The sequence below is a fragment of the Mustela erminea genome, chromosome 9 (assembly GCF_009829155.1).
Source record: "Mustela erminea isolate mMusErm1 chromosome 9, mMusErm1.Pri, whole genome shotgun sequence".
NCBI classification, from domain to species: domain Eukaryota; kingdom Metazoa; phylum Chordata; class Mammalia; order Carnivora; family Mustelidae; genus Mustela; species Mustela erminea.
This window is the reverse complement of record NC_045622.1, coordinates 96,771,000-96,787,770: the sequence shown is the minus strand read 5'-3', so window position 1 is coordinate 96,787,770 and position 16,771 is coordinate 96,771,000. Positions and strand designations below refer to the sequence as shown.

Here is a 16,771-nt window from a genome sequence, read left to right as displayed (position 1 = left end):
TCACTCGGAACAGTCCTACGCGGTGGGTGCTGCTACCATCACCCCACTTTACAGACAAGGGAACTAAGGTCCAGAGGTGAAGGAAGGGGCAGTGCCAGGACTCGGGGCGGCCCGGCCCCAGGATCTGGGTGCATACCAATCCGTCCCACCATTTCTCCGCCAGGTGGACATACAGACAGGCAGTGGGGTACCCCTGAGGCTCACCAAGGTTTGGGGGGCAGAAGCCATCGTATTGGACTAGAGGGGGAAGGGCCGGGAGCTATCGGGGAACAATGTGGCCCCGCTATCTCCCTGGAGAGCCTCGCTCCCTGGAATTTGTCTATATTTAGCAGGTGGCCAGGCAGGAGGCAGATAAGAAATTCTGGGGAGGGGGAGGGCCCTTTATATAGTGTGGGGGGACGGTCCTGCTCAGATCCTCTTCGGGTGGCCTGGGTCTGCTCCGTTCCTGGTGTGACTTCTCTCAAGATGCCTGAGCCAGGGAAGAAGCCAGGTAGCTCCAGCCTTGGGGTCAGGGCCGGGTGTGGGGCAGGAGGGCTGGGACAGCTACAATTGGGACGCAGGCTTCAGAGTGAGTTCCCGAGAGTGGGGTCTGTCTTCCAGGTCTTTTCCTGTCTCTTAGTTTCTCTTTTCCATCCTTCTGATAGAGTGAGGGCATACCAGAGGACCCTATCCCTGTCACCAAGATTAGCAAGATTAAGCCCGGGCTTGCCTTTTGGGAAAAGGCTGCCACAGGCAAGAGCCCAAGTTCAGTCTAGATTGGAGCTCATCTCGCTGAATGCTCTTGAGCAGGGCCGTGACCTCTCCCGGCCTCAGTTTCCCTCTCTGTACAAGGAGGCGTTGGGCTGGTTCGACTCTCTGCTTTACTAGCCTGCACCCCTGCGGCCCCCACACTAGGCGGGACTCCCACATTGAGGTGATGCAGCCCGTCTGTTCTGGGAGAGGATGGTTAAGAGGCCCCAGGACCAAGGCCATCCTGGGCCAAGGGCAGAGAAAGTCATAGCCCAGGGACCGGGTCCTGGCCTGTGCTCTTACAAGGTCACGCAGGGCAGGGATCCAGGCCCCCAGCCCCTCCCAGGCCAGCTTTATCTCAGTTGCTGATTCTCAGCCTGAGGCCCTTGGAAAACAAATTTAGCCACATTCAAGTAGGCAGAGTACCTGCCTCGTGCTAAGAGCCCTGGATTGTAGGGGAGAGAGGGGGCTGGGCTCCCCCATGCCCCCCTTGGCAGGGAGTGTGGGGTATCCAGAGACACATCTAGTAGAATTATTGTGTGGAGGTTAGGAACACAGCTCTGGCTCTCCTGCGGCCTGGCTGTGTGATCTTAGGTAAGTCACTTAACCTCTTTGAGCCTCAGTGTCCTCATCTGAGAAATGGGCATAATAATTGCATCTACTTCACAGAACCATGGGACCATTCAATGAGGTGATAGATTAAAGTGTTTATCACCGTAGTTAGGAGGAGAGGCTGCAGGGGCGGGGTGCATGGGACAGTCAGGGGCTCCTGCAGCCTCCATGGGCTTGTCTCAGTCTCAGCCTTCAGCAAGAAGCCGAGGTCAGCAGAGGTGGCCACCGGAAACCCTGCCGTGTTCGAGGCTGAGACAGAGCGGTCAGGAGTAAAGGTGCGCTGGCAGCGAGGGGGCAGTGACATCAGCGCCAGCGACAAGTACAGCCTGACCGCCGAGGGCACGAGGCACACTCTGACTGTGCGGGACGTGGGCCCTGCCGACCAGGGGTCCTATGCAGTCATCGCCGGCTCGTCCAAGGTCAAGTTTGACCTCAAGGTCAAAGAGGCAGGTAAGACCCTGGCCAGCCTTCCATAAGGTTTCAGCATCCGGTGGCAGCCCTGCCACCTCCCCATGGCCCAGCGTGCAGGAAGTGCTTTTCCACTTTCTTGCCTTTGCTTTGGCTGTGCTGTCTGCCAGGAATGCCCTCCTCCTCTTTTCTGTAGCAAGTCCCCTCTGAAGGCTCCCATGTGGCTCCTTGGCCTGTTCCAGCCTCGGTGGAAGTAGGGGCGATTTGGGGATGACTAAGGCACAATGTCCTCAGGACACCCACTCACAGATGGGGACTTGGCGGCTGTGTGTGCCGGCAGGGAAGCCCTGGTTGCTGGGGGTGAGGGAGCCCCAGCCCCGCCTGGGGATGGAGAGGAGGGACGGAGCTCGGAGCTGCTGGGGCAGACCCACCAGGACGTGGCCGCAGGGCCTGCAAGGGGGGAGAGGAGGCAAGACGCATACTGCTGATTCCGTCAGCCCGCAGAGATGGAGGGGGACCAGGGACGGGGGAGGGCTCTCTGGTGAGAGGTGGCCCCACGACCGCTGCCCCTGCCCCTTCCAGAGAAAGCAGCGCCTGCACCGAGCCCTGCTCCTGCTCCTGCCCCTGCTGAGGCTCCTGGGGCCCCCGGAGAAGCCCTGGCCTCAGCCACTGAGGAGAGAGGAGGCTCCCCGAGTCCCGAAGGTGAGAGAGGCGGTGCAGGGGAGGCCAGGGCCGTTGGATGGGGTGTCCCAGCACAGATCTCAAAGGCCTCCACCCACAGGGTCAAGCTCAGCTGTCCCTGATGCCTCCGGTGCCCCTGATGACCCCATCGGCCTCTTTGTGATGAGGCCACAGGATGGCGAGGTGACCGCAGGTGAGTGTGGGCTGAGGCACCCGGGGTGGGCTGGGGAAGGGGACAGCAGGGCATCCCCCCAGGCCAGCCTGTCGCCCCTCTGTGTAGGTGGCAGCATCACCTTCTCGGCACGTGTGGCCGGAGCCAGCCTCCTGAAGCCGCCCACGGTGAAGTGGTTCAAAGGCAAGTGGGTGGACCTGAGCAGCAAAACGGGTCAGCACCTGCAGCTTCACAGTAGCTACGACCGCGCCAGCAAGGTGGGCCTGCGGGGCACGGGGCTGGAGGCACGGGGCAGAAAGAGGGCAGGGAGCCGCTGGGAGGCCCCAGAGACACAGGCGGTGCTGGGGCTCACCCTGACACTGAGGGCACATGGGACGTGCAAAGAAGAAACCTGGGGAGGCTGGGAAGTAGGTTGGAGGGCCGGGGGTACATGGGGAGAACGAGGAGGCCCAGGGGACCTGTGGGACCTGGGGGACTCACAGGGCATGATCATCTCAGGGGGGTGTATAAAGCTAGGGGGCAAGGAGCTCTAGAAGGCTGGGGGGGAGCATCAGCCAGTGAGGATGAAAAGCCCATGGATAGATGTGTGTCAGAGCCCAAGCGGCCCTTCATTATATATAAGAAGATACCAGAGCTTGAGAGGTTGTTTTTGCTGGTCTGAGGTCACTCAGAGCCATGCCTTGAACTTGTGCTTTGACTCCCTGCTTCTGCTCCTTCTCCCACTCTTCCACAGTCTTGGCCCAGGCAAGTGGGCTTCTGGCAGGGCAGGGCCAACATGTTCAGTTGTGTGGATTGTACACTGCACAAAAGTGCCTTATCTTAAGTGAATGTCATTTGCCTTGTAGGCATCACAGATTTATATTTTATCATCACCCTGTGCCAGCAGATGGCAGTCATGTCTTGAAAAGGGGTTTCCTATTTACACAAAACCCTCTGGGTTAACTAAACCCTGGGGGCTGAGAACGTTGGTGGCCACGCCTCCTTCAGGAGTGAAGGGCCTCCCTGGTCTCCCCTGACAACTCACTTCCACAGGTCTACCTGTTTGAGCTGCACATTACAGATGCCCAGGCTACCTTTGCAGGCGGCTACCGCTGTGAGGTGTCCACCAAGGACAAATTTGACAGCTGCAACTTCAATCTCACTGTCCATGGTGAGGGGAGCCTGGCATCTGTCCTGGGATCAGGGTCCCCATGGGTCCTGTTCCCCATGTCTGCCCCCATGCCTGCTCCCCTGAAGCCCCTTCCTGGACTCACCTCCCTCTCTGCCCCCAGAGGCCGTTGGTCCTGGAGAACTGGACCTCCGATCAGCCTTCCGTCGCACGTGAGTGGTTCCCTCTCCTCAGGGCCCAGGGGAGGCCAGCGCTGGGGTCTGAGGCCCCTCGGGGTCAGGGCTGGGAGAGATGTGGGGGAGGATGAAGTTGATAGGCATGGGGGACAGCAAGCTCCCCTGGGCAGTGAGGAACTTGTTCTAACCCCCACAGGAGCCTGGCAGGAAGTGGTCGGCGGATCAGGTACCCTGTCCCAGCCCCTACTTGTCCAGGACACAGACCCGGGAGCTCCCATCCAGCCAGTGCCCCTTCCTCCCTCAGTACCTCTCCCCACCCCCACCATCCCCAAGCCCATTCCAGTTGGCTCCACTGCAGCCTTACTGGGTGTCCCTCTCCACAGTGACAGCCACGAGGACACTGGAACTCTGGACTTCAGCTCACTGCTGAAGAAGAGGTGAGCCCCTGGGCAGCAGGGCCTAGGGCAGACAGCGAGGCCCCGGTTCAAACCCCAGCAGTGCGGTTTTCCAGCTGTGCGGCCCTGAGCTGGTCTCTGAACTCTGAGCTGGTTTCCTTGTCTGTCGGACGGGACCGTCCTGGTGTTGGGAAGAGCAGAGGGCTCTGTGGACATTGTACCCCATGAACTCACATCCTCACGGGGTCGCCCACAGCCCCCGACAACTTGAGTCTATGATAGCTCGGCTCAGTAGGCTCTGGGGGACCCAGAGAAGCTGGGAACGGCTCCCCCAGCCCCCCCCAGCTGACTGTGTGTCCTCTCCCTCTCTCTCTCCCGGACCCTGCGTTATGGCTGGTGCTGCTGCGGCCCAGAGAGTAAGCTCCACGGGTGGGCGCTTCGGGCGGCAGGGGGCTGGTGGGACTCTGTCAGGCTCCGGTGAGAGCCAGGGCTGGGACCCACATGGACCTGGTGAGGAGCCCCACTGACCAGGGCGTCTCTGCACCTCGGGTTCTCCTGACACCGGCCTGCCAGAGCTCAGGAGGAACAAGCAAGGCCACGTGTTTGGGGCAGTGTAAATGGAGGGACAGGGTGTGGCAGGGAGGGAGGAGGCTAGGGCCCCTGGGTCCCTGCGGGCAGGTGGCCACGCCTCTGACTGTCCCCTGCTTTTCTGCCCGGCCTGGAGCAGCAGTTTCCGGAGGTGAGTACCTGATGATGCCTGCACCCCTGTCACCCGTCTTCCTCAGGGACGCCCCCCACACTGAAACTCAAGTCCAATGCCAGCTCAAGTGGCACCACCAGAGGGGAAGGGGCAGACAGCCTGGGGCCGATAGGGCTCCTTGGTTGGGCCCCAGGGGAGGGTGGGGTGGCCCCCCCCTCCCCGGGTATCCCTTGAGGCCTCTTGGCGGGACTGGGATGCAGGGACTCAAGGCTGGAGGCCCCAGCTGAGGAAGACGTGTGGGAGATCCTGCGGCAGGCGCCCCCGTCGGAGTACGAGCGCATCGCCTTCCAGCACGGGGTCACTGACCTGCGGGGCATGCTCAAGAGGCTGAAGGGCATGAAGCGGGATGAGAAGAAGAGCACAGGTGAGCCCGCCCCTGCGGCGCAGAGGAGAGGCTGAGCGGCACACACGGGGCAGGGTGGGGTGGGGGAGAGCCCAGCTTAGCAAGAGACCACAGCGGAGAGCACAGGGGAGGTAGGAGGGGGTGGTGGGAGGACATAGCTCTCTGGCACAGCCACCGGCCCCCAAGGTGGGTGTGAGCCTTCGGGGGTGCAGGGCGGCGGAGCAGTGGGGACAGTGACGGCGGTGCTCAGCCTTTCAGAAGAAGCTGGAGCCGGCCTACCAGGTGAGCAAGGGCCACAAGATCCGGCTGACCGTGGAGCTGGCCGACCCCGACGCCGAGGTCAAGTGGCTGAAGAATGGACAAGAGATCCAGATGAGCGGCAGGTGCGGTGGGTGGGGGTGGGGGTGGGTTCAGGTACAGGAGCTCGGGGACCCTGGAGGCTCTTCCTGCCTCTCGCTGCCTGTGTTCTCTATCTCTGCTGGTTCCTGCTCTGTCTGTCTCTCCCCATGTCCTTCTTTCTGGCTCTAACTTCCCATCTTTCTGTTTCCGATCTCTGTTCTTCTCTTTTTTTCCCTTTTTTTTTTTCTCCCCTTCGTCTGACTTCCGCTCCCCGGGATGTTCCCGTGACCCCTTCTGCTCCACAGCAAGTAAGGCTGGCTCCTGGAGGGAAGGCTTGGGGTGGGAGCACGGGACCCCAACAGGGGGTTGGATGGGGCACCCAGGGCCCAGGGGGTGAGTGTGGCTGAACCTCCATCCCCCACGGCCCCGGGCCCAGGTACATCTTCGAGTCTGTGGGGGCCAAGCGCACGCTGACCATCAGCCAGTGCTCGCTGGCGGACGACGCGGCCTACCAGTGCGTGGTGGGCGGGGAGAAGTGCAGCACCGAGCTCTTTGTCAAAGGTGGGCCTGCACCCGGGACCCTGGGAGCCTGCAGCCGGGATGGGGGGGCGGGGCTGCAGAGGACAGACTGTCATGTTCTCCCCACGGGACAGAGCCCCCCGTGCTGATCACTCGGCCCCTGGAAGACCAGCTGGTGATGGTGGGACAGCGGGTGGAGTTTGAGTGCGAAGTGTCCGAGGAGGGGGCCCAGGTCAAATGGTGAGTGCCAAAGGTCACTTGTGTCCCAGGACGGGGCCCGGGTCAATGGGGACATGGGCAGGGCCGGTGGGGGGGCACACTGGGGGCCTCCCTGGAGGAGGCCACAGCGCTTCCTGCCCACCCACTGGCCAGGCTGAAGGATGGGGTGGAGCTGACCCGGGAGGAGACCTTCAAATACCGGTTCAAGAAGGACGGCCGGAGACACCACCTGATCATCAATGAGGCGACGCTGGAGGATGCCGGGCACTACACGCTGCGCACCAGCGGGGGCCAGGCGCTGGCCGAGCTCATCGTGCAGGGTGAGGCCGCTCAGCCCCAGCGCCCGCCCCGGCTGCAGACGGGACCTGGGCAAACCCAGGATGATGGCCCTTGTGACCTTGGGCCAGTCACCCGGCACACACGGAGCCTCACCATTCTCCTCTGGAGGGTCCCGTGGGCCTGGTTAGCGTCCCCCCACCCCCCGAGGCTCCCCGCAGGCACTGTACAACCGGAGGCATGCTCGCATCACACCCAAGCCTGCACATGTGTGTTCCCCCATATCCCCGTGATCGCCGTGGGGATTCACGCCCACACCCACCGCCCCCAGCTCACAGCTCTGCCCTGCCCCCCAGAGAAAAAGCTAGAGGTGTACCAGAGCATCGCGGACCTGACGGTGGGCGCAAAGGACCAGGCAGTGTTTAAGTGTGAGGTGTCTGACGAGAACGTGCGGGGCGTGTGGCTGAAGAACGGGAAGGAGCTGGTCCCCGACAGCCGCATCAAGGTGTCCCACATCGGGCGGTGAGTGTGGGGGCTCAGCCCCATCGCGGAGGGGGCAAATGGGGGGGACACTGAGACAGAGACAGAGAGACAGGGAGAAACCGAGACAGACAGAGAGAAGAGCAGACAGAGACAGTGACTGAGAGAGAGACACATAGAGAGACAGGGAAAAACAGAGACACAGAGAGAGCTAGAAACAGAGAGACAGAAGGACAGAATGGCAGACACGCAGACCCAGGACAGAGACTGCGGTAAAGAGACAGAGAGACAGAAGAAGCATACAGAAGGGAGTCTTGCCGAGGCAACGGACAGACAGGGAAGTGGTGAGAAAGACAGGCTGGGAGCGCCCCGGCCTCCAGCCTCCAGGTCATGACCAGAGCAGGGCAGGAGGCCACCTGGACGCCAGCCCTGGCCAGGGGCCCTCACTCTCTCCCACTCTCTTACTCATGCCTCGAGCATCTGGGTTGGCCCATGCTGGGCCCAAGTTCACAGAGATTAGTGAGACCAGCCCCTGCTCAGTCTGTAAGGGCCCAGCCAAGGGGCACTTGTATATTGTCCACCTCTGAAAACACGTGAGGGACTAGAAAGTCAAAAATAGAGAAAGAAAGCATTTAAAATACCAGACCACCACTGAGCCAGGGGTGGGCCAGGGGCCCTTGGAGCCCTGACTATGGTGAGGCTGCTGGGGGATGGGTGGCCTGGGGGGTCCCCTGAGCCCCCACTTCTCGGCAGGGTCCACAAACTGACCATTGATGACGTCACACCTGCGGACGAGGCTGACTACAGCTTTGTGCCTGAGGGCTTTGCCTGCAACCTGTCGGCCAAGCTCCATTTCATGGGTGAGCTGGCACCTGGCCGGGGTGGGGACCCTGTGGCTGGGCTCTGCCTTCGCTCCCCGCCCCGTGCCACTTGCTCTTCTTTCTCTCACAGAGGTCAAGATCGACTTCGTGCCCAGGCAAGGTGAGTGTCGGGACCTCTTCCCTGGGCCCCCTCCACACACGTCCCCCTCCAGTCCCAGACAGCGGGAAGAGTGAGGAACCTGGAGTGAGGACCCCAAGACCCAGCCCAGCCCTACCACTCATAACCATGGGCCAGTTATAATCTCTAGAAACCTCAGTTTCCTCATCTCTAAAGTGGGAATCCTAAAAAATAATAATAATAATAAAACGAAGTGGGAATCCTGAAAGGGCCTCCTCCATGGGGGCAGGAAAGGAGAAAAAAAGATGTGAGACTTCATTATTAAGTCTTTCTACCTTTATTTTATTATTATTATTATTATATTTTAGAGGGTGGAGGGGCAGAGGGAGAGGGGGAGAGAGAATCTCAAGCAGTCTCTATGTCTGGAGCCCGACTCAGGGCTCCATCTCCACCATGACATCATGACCTGAGCCGAAAGCAAGAGTCACATGCTTAGTGCGCTGAGCGCCCAGATGCTCCAAATCTTTTCTTTTAGACATACCCCTCCCACTTGTAGATTCAACACCCATCAGGCATTTAGAATCCTAATGTCAGAACAGTCCGAGGCTGAGGCATGCTTGAGGTCAGTGCTTTCCAAATTAAGTTCACGGACTAGGTTACTCCATCTTAACAGGATTCCCTGGTGAAGTAAGTTTGGGAAACACTGAACCTTTACTCAGCCTCTTGCTGATTTAGAAGGTGTGCCAGCATGTCAAAGGCTCTAGAAAGTCCCGTGGTAAAGAAATGTGCTTAGCTTTGTCTAATCCAGGGTTTCCTACTTGACTTGGCCGCGGAAACATCCTTTTTTCTTTCTTCGGGCGGGACATTGGTGTTCCCTCTGAATACAGTGTAAGAAATGCTACAGCAGGCGACCTGAGGTTACAGACCTTCCCGGGAACTTCCTGGGGGGGATGGAAACGTTCTACCTCTTGATTGAGGCTCAGGTGTACACATTTGTCAAAACCCATCGAGATGTATGCTCAAGTGATGGAATTTTATTGTGTGTAAATTATACCTCAGAGTGACTGAGAATCAACAACTAGGGACACATGCTCCTTCCAGGATCCCCCACTTTCAGGGGGCTTTCTCTGACCTACGCCATGTTCCCCTCCCCCAGAACCTCCCAAGATCCACCTGGACTGCCCGGGCCGCAAGCCAGATACCATTGTGGTTGTGGCTGGGAACAAGCTACGCCTGGATGTCCCTATCTCCGGGGACCCGGCTCCCACCGTGATTTGGCAGAAGAGCATCCCACAGGTACTCCCTCCTGTACTTCCCCAGCTGCCAAATGGGTGCGTGGGACCAAAGGATGTTGGCGTCTGTTCCCCACCCACATAGGCAGGGCCTACAGCTAGCTGGTCCCTGGAGGGAGGTGGGCAAGGTGGGCAGCAGAATGGGGGTGAACAAGGGGAGACAGAAGGGCTGCTGGGCAGGGATTCCCTCCAGGCCAGGTCAGCCCCACCGCTTCCCTCCTGCTCTGTTCCCAGAAAAACAAGGTCCCGGCAGGGCCAGCCCCTGACGCCACAGGGGATGCTGGTGCCAGTGACGAGTGGGTGTTTGACAAGAAGGTGAGTGTGGCTGATGGTGGGCTCAGGCTTGTTGGCCTTCTGTCGTTTTCTGCCCACACGGTTTCCACCCTTCAGTGAGGTCTCCGTGAAGGCACCACATCTGGCCAGCTGTGCTCCTGCCCGGGCATGGTCTCTGGGGGACCCTCATGCTGCAATCAGGCACAAGTCCCCTTAACATTGCTGGGGCACCCTCCTGCCTGGGGTGTTCCCTGGCTCCCGTCTTCAGGGCTGACCTTCACTTTGTACTTCTTCCCGACCAGGGAGTGGGTTTCCCTGTAAGACTAGCTGCCTGGGCACCACTCAGGTCGGCTTTTCCAACACAGTCAGCTCCTCCACCTACCTGAGTTCTTTCAGGACCCTCAGCTCTGTAAGGTCACGTTATTCCCATTCAGCAGATAATAAAACCGAGGCACAGAGAGAATAGGTGATCACCTGAAGTTCCACGGCAAAGCTGGAGCTAGAGCCCAAGAGGCTCGCCCCAGTGCTTTGCCCCCCGCGGGCCCCACATCGAGGTTTTTGGACTAGGCGCTCACATGAGTGGTTTCCGCTCAGGCCGCATTTGCTCCCCGGACCCTGCTCTGAGCTCTGTTTCCACCTTGAGCCATTGCAGACGCTGTCAAAGCCTGCGGGGTCCGACTGGGGCCCTTTTCCCCAAGTTCCCCTCCCCCCACAGCTGCTGTGTGAGACCGAGGGCCGGGTCCGCGTGGAGACCACCAAGGACCGCAGCATCTTCACTGTCGAGGGGGCAGAGAAGGAAGACGAGGGTGTTTACACTGTCACGGTGAAGAACCCTGTGGGCGAGGACCAGGTCAATCTCACAGTCAAGGTCATCGGTGAGGCTGGCTGGCCCAGGGCCAAGAGGGGAAGACAGAGGGGCAAGCAGGGAGGACCCATCCATTCACTCAGTTACACCTTTGACAAACATCATAGGGCGTGCTCTCTGCTCTGTTGAGAGGACTGGGATTAGGACACAGGGTGAACATGGGCAGTGGGGAACCATAAAGCATCAATCACAGGCTGGTGACATGATCAGAGCTGCATTCTAGAAATGTCCATGGGGCAGAGGAGGCAGGCACTAGCTGTTGGTTGGGGTGGTGAGGGAACTAGCAGCGCTGGCCCTAGGACTGGGGAAGGGCTGATGTGGGTCCACCCCCCGCAGATGTGCCAGATGCCCCTGCGGCCCCCAAGATCAGCAACGTGGGTGAGGACTCCTGCACGGTGCAATGGGAGCCCCCTGCCTACGATGGAGGCCAGCCCATCCTGGGTGAGTGGAGGGCATTGGGATAGAGCCGAGGGCCGGGTTGCGGGGGTGTCCAGGCTCCAGACCAGAGCTCCTGCCTGGCCCTCCTCAGGCTACATCCTGGAGCGCAAGAAGAAGAAGAGCTACCGGTGGATGCGGCTGAACTTTGACCTGCTGCGAGAGCTCAGCCACGAGGCCCGGCGCATGATCGAGGGCGTCGTGTATGAGATGAGAGTCTACGCGGTCAACGCTATCGGCATGTCCAGGCCCAGCCCAGCCTCCCAGCCCTTCATGCCGATTGGTGAGGCTGCCTGGCCTGGCATGGCCCACGCCCTCCCTGGTCAGGCTGCTCTGTGGGCGGCCACCATACGAGACCACATCGGGGTCCCCTTTAAGCCTCAGTTGGGGCTAAGCATGTTCGTTTCACAGATGGAGAAAGTGGGGTTCCCAACAGTTAAATGACTTGCTCAAGGTCACCTAGCTGGTAGGTAGGGTTGGAGCCGAGACTCACACCACTCTGACTGCTGGTGCCGCTCAGGCCTCACTTTCCACATCTATAAAATGGGAATGATGACAATATCTACTTCATGGAACTGCTGTTAGGATGGCACACAGCAGGTGCTCAATAAATTTCAGTGGACCCCTCTTCCTTGCTCCCTTCAACCAGGGAGGGAGGGTGATGCCTATGGGGAAGCAAGCTGCAGGCCTTTCCCTTTAGGGACTGACTTCCAGTTTGCTTAACTCTTAGTGGACTCATCTAACCTCACAGTGCCAGGAAATTCCCAGTTTTTCCCGAAATGCTACAATTTGTAGCATTTCCTCCATTGTCTAAGGAAGTGGCTCCTTGTAAGCATGTTCCTTCTCTGGGGTATCTTTTCCGATTTACAGCTCTCTTGCGCCCGCTGCCTCTGCTTATGTCTTTAAGCCTGTGCAGAGACAGGTCTTTTCCCGGAGCAGAGCTCTTTCTGGCAGGGCTTGGAACCCAGACAGCACGGGGTCGGGGGAGCGCCCCCGTGGGACCAGTGGTCACTTGGGGGGCTGGATCACGGCCCTTCGGTCTTCCTGGTGGTGCAGGCCCAGTGGGGCCCCTCTCGGACTCCCCCTGTGCCTAGGCCCCCCGAGCGAGCCCACCCACCTGGCGGTGGAGGATGTGTCGGACACCACCGTCTCCCTCAAGTGGCGGCCGCCGGAGCGCGTGGGAGCGGGCGGCCTGGACGGCTACAGCGTGGAGTACTGCCGCGAGGGCTGTGAGTGCCCCGGCCGCACCGCCCCTAGCCCAGCCTCCAGGCCCGCCGCCCCCGCGCTGGGTCCCAGACAGCCTGGGGTGGGGCGGGAGCGGGGGTGCGGGGGCTGCGGACGCCGACGACGCTGCTCCCCGACCAGGCTCCGAGTGGACGGCCGCCCTGCAGGGGCTGACGGAGCGCACCTCGATGCTGGTGAAGGACCTGCCCACCGGCGCACGGCTGCTCTTCCGTGTGCGCGCCCACAACATGGCCGGGCCCGGAGCGCCCGTGGCCACCAAGGAGGCCGTGACGGTGCAAGAGATACTGCGTGAGTGGCCCCTGTGCAGTCACGGGACAGACCTGCCACGGACGGCCTGGCCCTTGGGGTCGGCGGACGGGGGGGCACATCCGGAGAGCCCCTGCCGGGAGGGGGGGACAGGAGAGCCTTTCTTCATGTTCCAGGCCCACGGCAAATATTTGGAGAGGGCTCCCTGCGGTTTTCTGGGACGGGTTCTGGGACAGGAACATGTAGGCCACCACACCATTGTCCTTGAGCTCTGTTGTATGAGCCTCTCAGTTCAACGGGTATTGTCCCTGTGCCCCTGACTCGGTATCAGATTAACCTCTCTAGGATCCACTTCTCATTCCTCTATTCCCAGCAACGGCTCAGTCACGTAAAGATTGGAAAGAGGCAGCAGCCTGGGGTGCAAACAGCCTGGGGGATAGGGTAGAGACCAAGATCTTGCGTTTGCATTCTGGCCTGTGACTTGCTAGCTGTGTGACCCTGAACCACTAGCTCACCCTCTCCGATCCCTGCCTCTTATAGGGTGTGGTGAGGCCGCGGTGGAAGCAGAGATTTTGTAGACCCTCTGGGGCTAGGATTGGGGGAGCTAGGGGCGGGGCCACCTCAGAAGCCTCCTGGCCCCGCCTCCAGAAGGGAGGAGCTGTGGCGCTCCTGGGGCGGGGCTTTCCCCTTGCTGAGCCACCCACTCGGTACCCACAGAGCGGCCACGGCTCCAGTTGCCCAGGCACCTGCGCCAGACCATCCAGAGGAAGGTTGGGGAGCCCGTGAATCTCCTCATTCCTTTCCAGGTAGGGTCGGCCACCCTCCCTGTGCCCCGCCGTGTGTCATCTATGCCTAGCGGGGAAACGTGTCTCGGGGCTGACCAGACCCTGAAATGCCACCCAGTCGTGCCAGGCTCGGGGGTGAGCTGTCCCTCCCCACAGGGCAAGCCCCGGCCTCAGGTGACCTGGACCAAAGAGGGGCAGCCCCTGGCAGGTGAGGAGGTCAGCATCCGCAACAGCGCCACAGACACCATCCTGTTCATCCGGGCTGCCTGCCGTGCCCACTCTGGAACCTACCAGGTGACGCTGCGAATCGAGAACATGGAGGACAAGGCCACGCTGGTCCTGCAGATTGTTGGTGCGTGGCGCTGGGCCCCCTCCTCTGGGGTGGGGGGAGCCCCCCCAGCAGGTGGCACCTTCCAGCTGGACTCTCTCCTGCAGACAAGCCAAGCCCTCCCCAGGACATTCGGGTCGTGGAAGCGTGGGGTTTCAACGTGGCTCTGGAGTGGACACCACCCCAGGATGATGGCAACACAGAGATCTGGGGTTACACAGTACAGAAAGCCGACAAGAAGACCATGGTGAGCCTGGGGTTCTGGGTGCCCTGTATAGACCCTCCCTAGGGCCACTCAGACTCCCTCCCCTGATCTTAGAAAGGGTCTGCTTCTCATCCTCCCTGTTTGACCTGGTTCCCATCACAGATGGGGTGCAGACACCAGGGGCCCCCAAAAGAGGCCCCTGATGGGTAGTAGGGCCAGGCCCCCGAGAGCCTCCCTTTCCTCCACACCCCCAGGAATGGTTCACTGTCTTGGAACATTACCGCCGCACTCACTGCGTGGTTTCAGAGCTCATCATTGGCAACGGCTACTACTTCCGGGTCTTCAGCCATAACATGGTGGGACCCAGTGACAAAGCCGCCACCACTAAGGAGCCTGTCTTTATCCCCAAACCAGGTGCTGTACCTTTACTCTCACCCCTAGGAGGATCCGGGGCAGGGGGAGGGGTGGGAGCAGGGAGGGGGGCCTAGTGTGGCGTGACACTCTTTGTACAAAGTCCTATCACCAACAGGCATCACATATGAGCCACCCAACTATAAGGCCCTGGACTTCTCTGAGGCCCCGAGCTTCACCCGCCCCCTGGTGAACCGCTCAGTCATCGCCGGCTACAACGCTATCCTCTGCTGTGCCGTCCGGGGTAGCCCCAAGGTAGAGAGCTTGGGGCCCTGAGCCAGGCAGACTCAGGAGGCAGGGTTCAGAGGCTCCAACCTCCACTGGTCCTCGCCCCAACCTTTCCCTGCATTCTGTCTTACGGGGGCTCACAGCGAGGCTCCTCTCCCTGAAGAGGGCCTTGGCAGTCTCCATTGGCTCCCTGGTCATTCCCTGCTTGGGCATCACCTGGACCCTAGTGGGAGCCCGTAGAATAGAAACAGGTTCTCTCCAGGCCTCCCATTAACCTGAGATGGTCTGCCTTCCTCCCTTGACCTGATTATAGCCCAAGATTTCCTGGTTCAAGAATGGCCTGGATCTGGGGGAGGACGCCCGCTTCCGCATGTTCAGCAAGCAGGGAGTGTTGACGCTGGAGATTAGAAAGCCCTGCCCCTTCGATGGGGGCATCTATGTCTGTAGAGCCACCAACTTACAAGGCGAGGCACAGTGTGAGTGCCGCCTAGAAGTACGAGGTGAGGAGCCTGCGGGCCCAGGGCCCAGGGTGGCGGAGCAGGCAGGGAACCAGCTGGGACTCTGCTGGCCTGGCCCCCGCAGCTGCTCTGGCTGAAAGAGCAGTGACCCCATTGTGTCCAACATGGGCACTGGCTTCTGCTGCCACAGCTGCTCCCTTGGGAGGCTGGGGGGACATGCAAGGTACTGGGAGGGGAAACACTCATGTGGCGCGGCCTCCTTCTCCCCTGCAGTGCCTCAGTGACCAACTGGCTCCCCAGAGGCCAGGTACGTACTCCCAAGTCACCCCGATGCCCCGGCCCGAGTCAGAGGCCAAGCCCTGGCCCTTGGTTTGGGGGCAGCCATCGGGAAATGGAGGCGCCTCTCACAGGGTTCAGTCCAGCACATTCATAAGGGAACCTGTCTTGCAGGCGCCGAGGGATGCCGGCCGGTGTCCCGGGAGCCTGGAAGGACGCTGCCCAAGCCGCCTTCCCACTGTTGGCTGTGTGTGCACGAGTGTGTATCCGGGGCTGGGCTGGGAGAGCGTCACTGGGGCGGCGCCAGGAAGATGAGCAGGGGGTGCTCCGCACAGACCGAACCGCCTGAGCTCCCCCCGGAAGTTCTCAGGTCTTTGGAACAAAAAGTTGGTGGGCTCAGGAAATGGTAGTTGGGGACAGGCCTTTCTGGCCTGCCACATCTTCTCGGTGGAGAAGGGCAATAAAAGATGAGTGCAGTCACAGCTGGCTCTTGTCCGAAGTGTTGGTTTTCACAAAAAGCACAGGGAAATACACTTGACCTTCTGAGCAAACTGGGGCAGGTGTTCTGTCCCCCAGATGAGTTAAAGGAGGCTGAGAGGGGAATCCCAAATTCATAGAACACTAGAAGAAACCTCCACCATCCCCCCCGCGTATGTTCTTCCAATGAGGAAAGGAAGGGGCAGTGACGAAAGTGCATTAGCAACAGAGCAGTAACCCAGGGTGCTCCTTCTGGTACTTTGTGCTCTGTATGGCCTTTGACCTGCTGACCTGTGCTCACAGCAGCCTGGATATGGGGCGGAGCTGAACTTCAGCGTGGCTCTGTGCCCATACGGCCTGGAGAGGAGCTGCCCTAGGCTGCCCTGGGGTCCCAGTGCACAACAAGCTCACGATCCTCCTACACCTGTTTCTCAGTAGGAGAGGGTGGTCCTGTCCAGCATGAGATACTGGGAACCAGGGCCTTCCTCTGCTCCTCCCTGCTGGGAGCCTAAATCCAATCACCAGTTTACTTTTGGGAAGGGGAGGCCAAAGGGTCTGAGATGCCCTAACAGAATGTGGATAGTCTCGGGCGCCTGGGTGGCTCAGTCAGTTAAGCACCTGACTCTTGATTTTGGCTCAGGTCAGGACCTCTGGGTGGTGAGATGGAGCTCCACGTGGGGCTCTGCGCTGGAGGTGGAGCCTGCTTCAGATTCTCCTCCTCCCCTCACCCCCTGCACTGCTCGCTCAAAAACAGCGGTTGGTCTTCTTGCCTAGAGAGTGTCAGAAGTTTCCCAACGGCATAGAAAAAAGAATTCCAGGAAGGCTGGTCCTAGGGTTGCTCCTGTCAGAGTTCTACTCAGCCCAAGGCACTGTTGGCCAAGAGCTCAGAGCCCGGGGCTCCAGGCCCTGTGGGACTCCCTGGCCAAGTCATAGCCCAGCTTGACCCCGCCCATGAGGGGCCAGGGGAGCCTTGGTTCTCCTTCACAGCTACGGGACTCTGCTCAGGTGTCTTAGCCCCATTTGGCTGCTTTCTCCAGTGGCCACTTCTTAGCACAGCCGCTCCCTGCAGGGCGAGGGGGCAGAGGGCAGGA

General features: G+C 60.2%; 1 protein-coding gene across 2 annotated transcripts; it reads left to right on the top strand.

Moving 5' to 3' along the window:
• The first annotated feature begins 388 nt into the window (after window positions 1-388).
• Window positions 389-15,685, top strand: MYBPC3 (myosin binding protein C3). Of its 2 annotated transcripts, none has more exons than XM_032360145.1 (35): window positions 389-490; window positions 1,525-1,791; window positions 2,332-2,451; window positions 2,531-2,623; window positions 2,711-2,859; window positions 3,635-3,752; window positions 3,874-3,922; window positions 4,083-4,112; window positions 4,270-4,323; window positions 4,695-4,697; window positions 5,009-5,020; window positions 5,242-5,405; window positions 5,635-5,767; window positions 6,029-6,031; window positions 6,160-6,284; window positions 6,377-6,482; window positions 6,615-6,781; window positions 7,094-7,259; window positions 7,971-8,077; window positions 8,169-8,198; window positions 9,313-9,452; window positions 9,683-9,763; window positions 10,437-10,596; window positions 10,923-11,027; window positions 11,116-11,304; window positions 12,116-12,250; window positions 12,387-12,554; window positions 13,230-13,318; window positions 13,454-13,649; window positions 13,733-13,872; window positions 14,085-14,244; window positions 14,360-14,496; window positions 14,783-14,969; window positions 15,201-15,234; window positions 15,378-15,685. In XM_032360145.1, the coding sequence occupies exons 1-34, from the start codon at window positions 466-468 to the stop codon at window positions 15,209-15,211; spliced, it is 3,819 nt and encodes a 1,272-aa protein (XP_032216036.1). In that variant the 5' UTR covers window positions 389-465; the 3' UTR covers window positions 15,212-15,234; window positions 15,378-15,685. The 2 variants fall into 2 exon arrangements, with proteins under 2 accessions (XP_032216036.1, XP_032216035.1); XM_032360144.1 differs by having other exon boundaries at window positions 10,365-10,596.
• The last annotated feature ends 1,086 nt before the right edge of the window (window positions 15,686-16,771 follow it).

What these genes read in the sequence shown, in the direction of transcription:
- MYBPC3 (XM_032360144.1), top strand. Translation starts at nt 466, where the DNA reads ATGCCTGAGCCAGGGAAGAAGCCAG. An exon ending in GGATGAGAAGAAGAGCACAG is followed by an intron (nt 5,406 to 5,634) that starts GTGAGCCCGCCC and finishes GGCGGTGCTCAG; the next exon opens with CCTTTCAGAAGAAGCTGGAG. An exon ending in ATCTCCTCATTCCTTTCCAG is followed by an intron (nt 13,319 to 13,453) that starts GTAGGGTCGGCC and finishes CCCTCCCCACAG; the next exon opens with GGCAAGCCCCGGCCTCAGGT.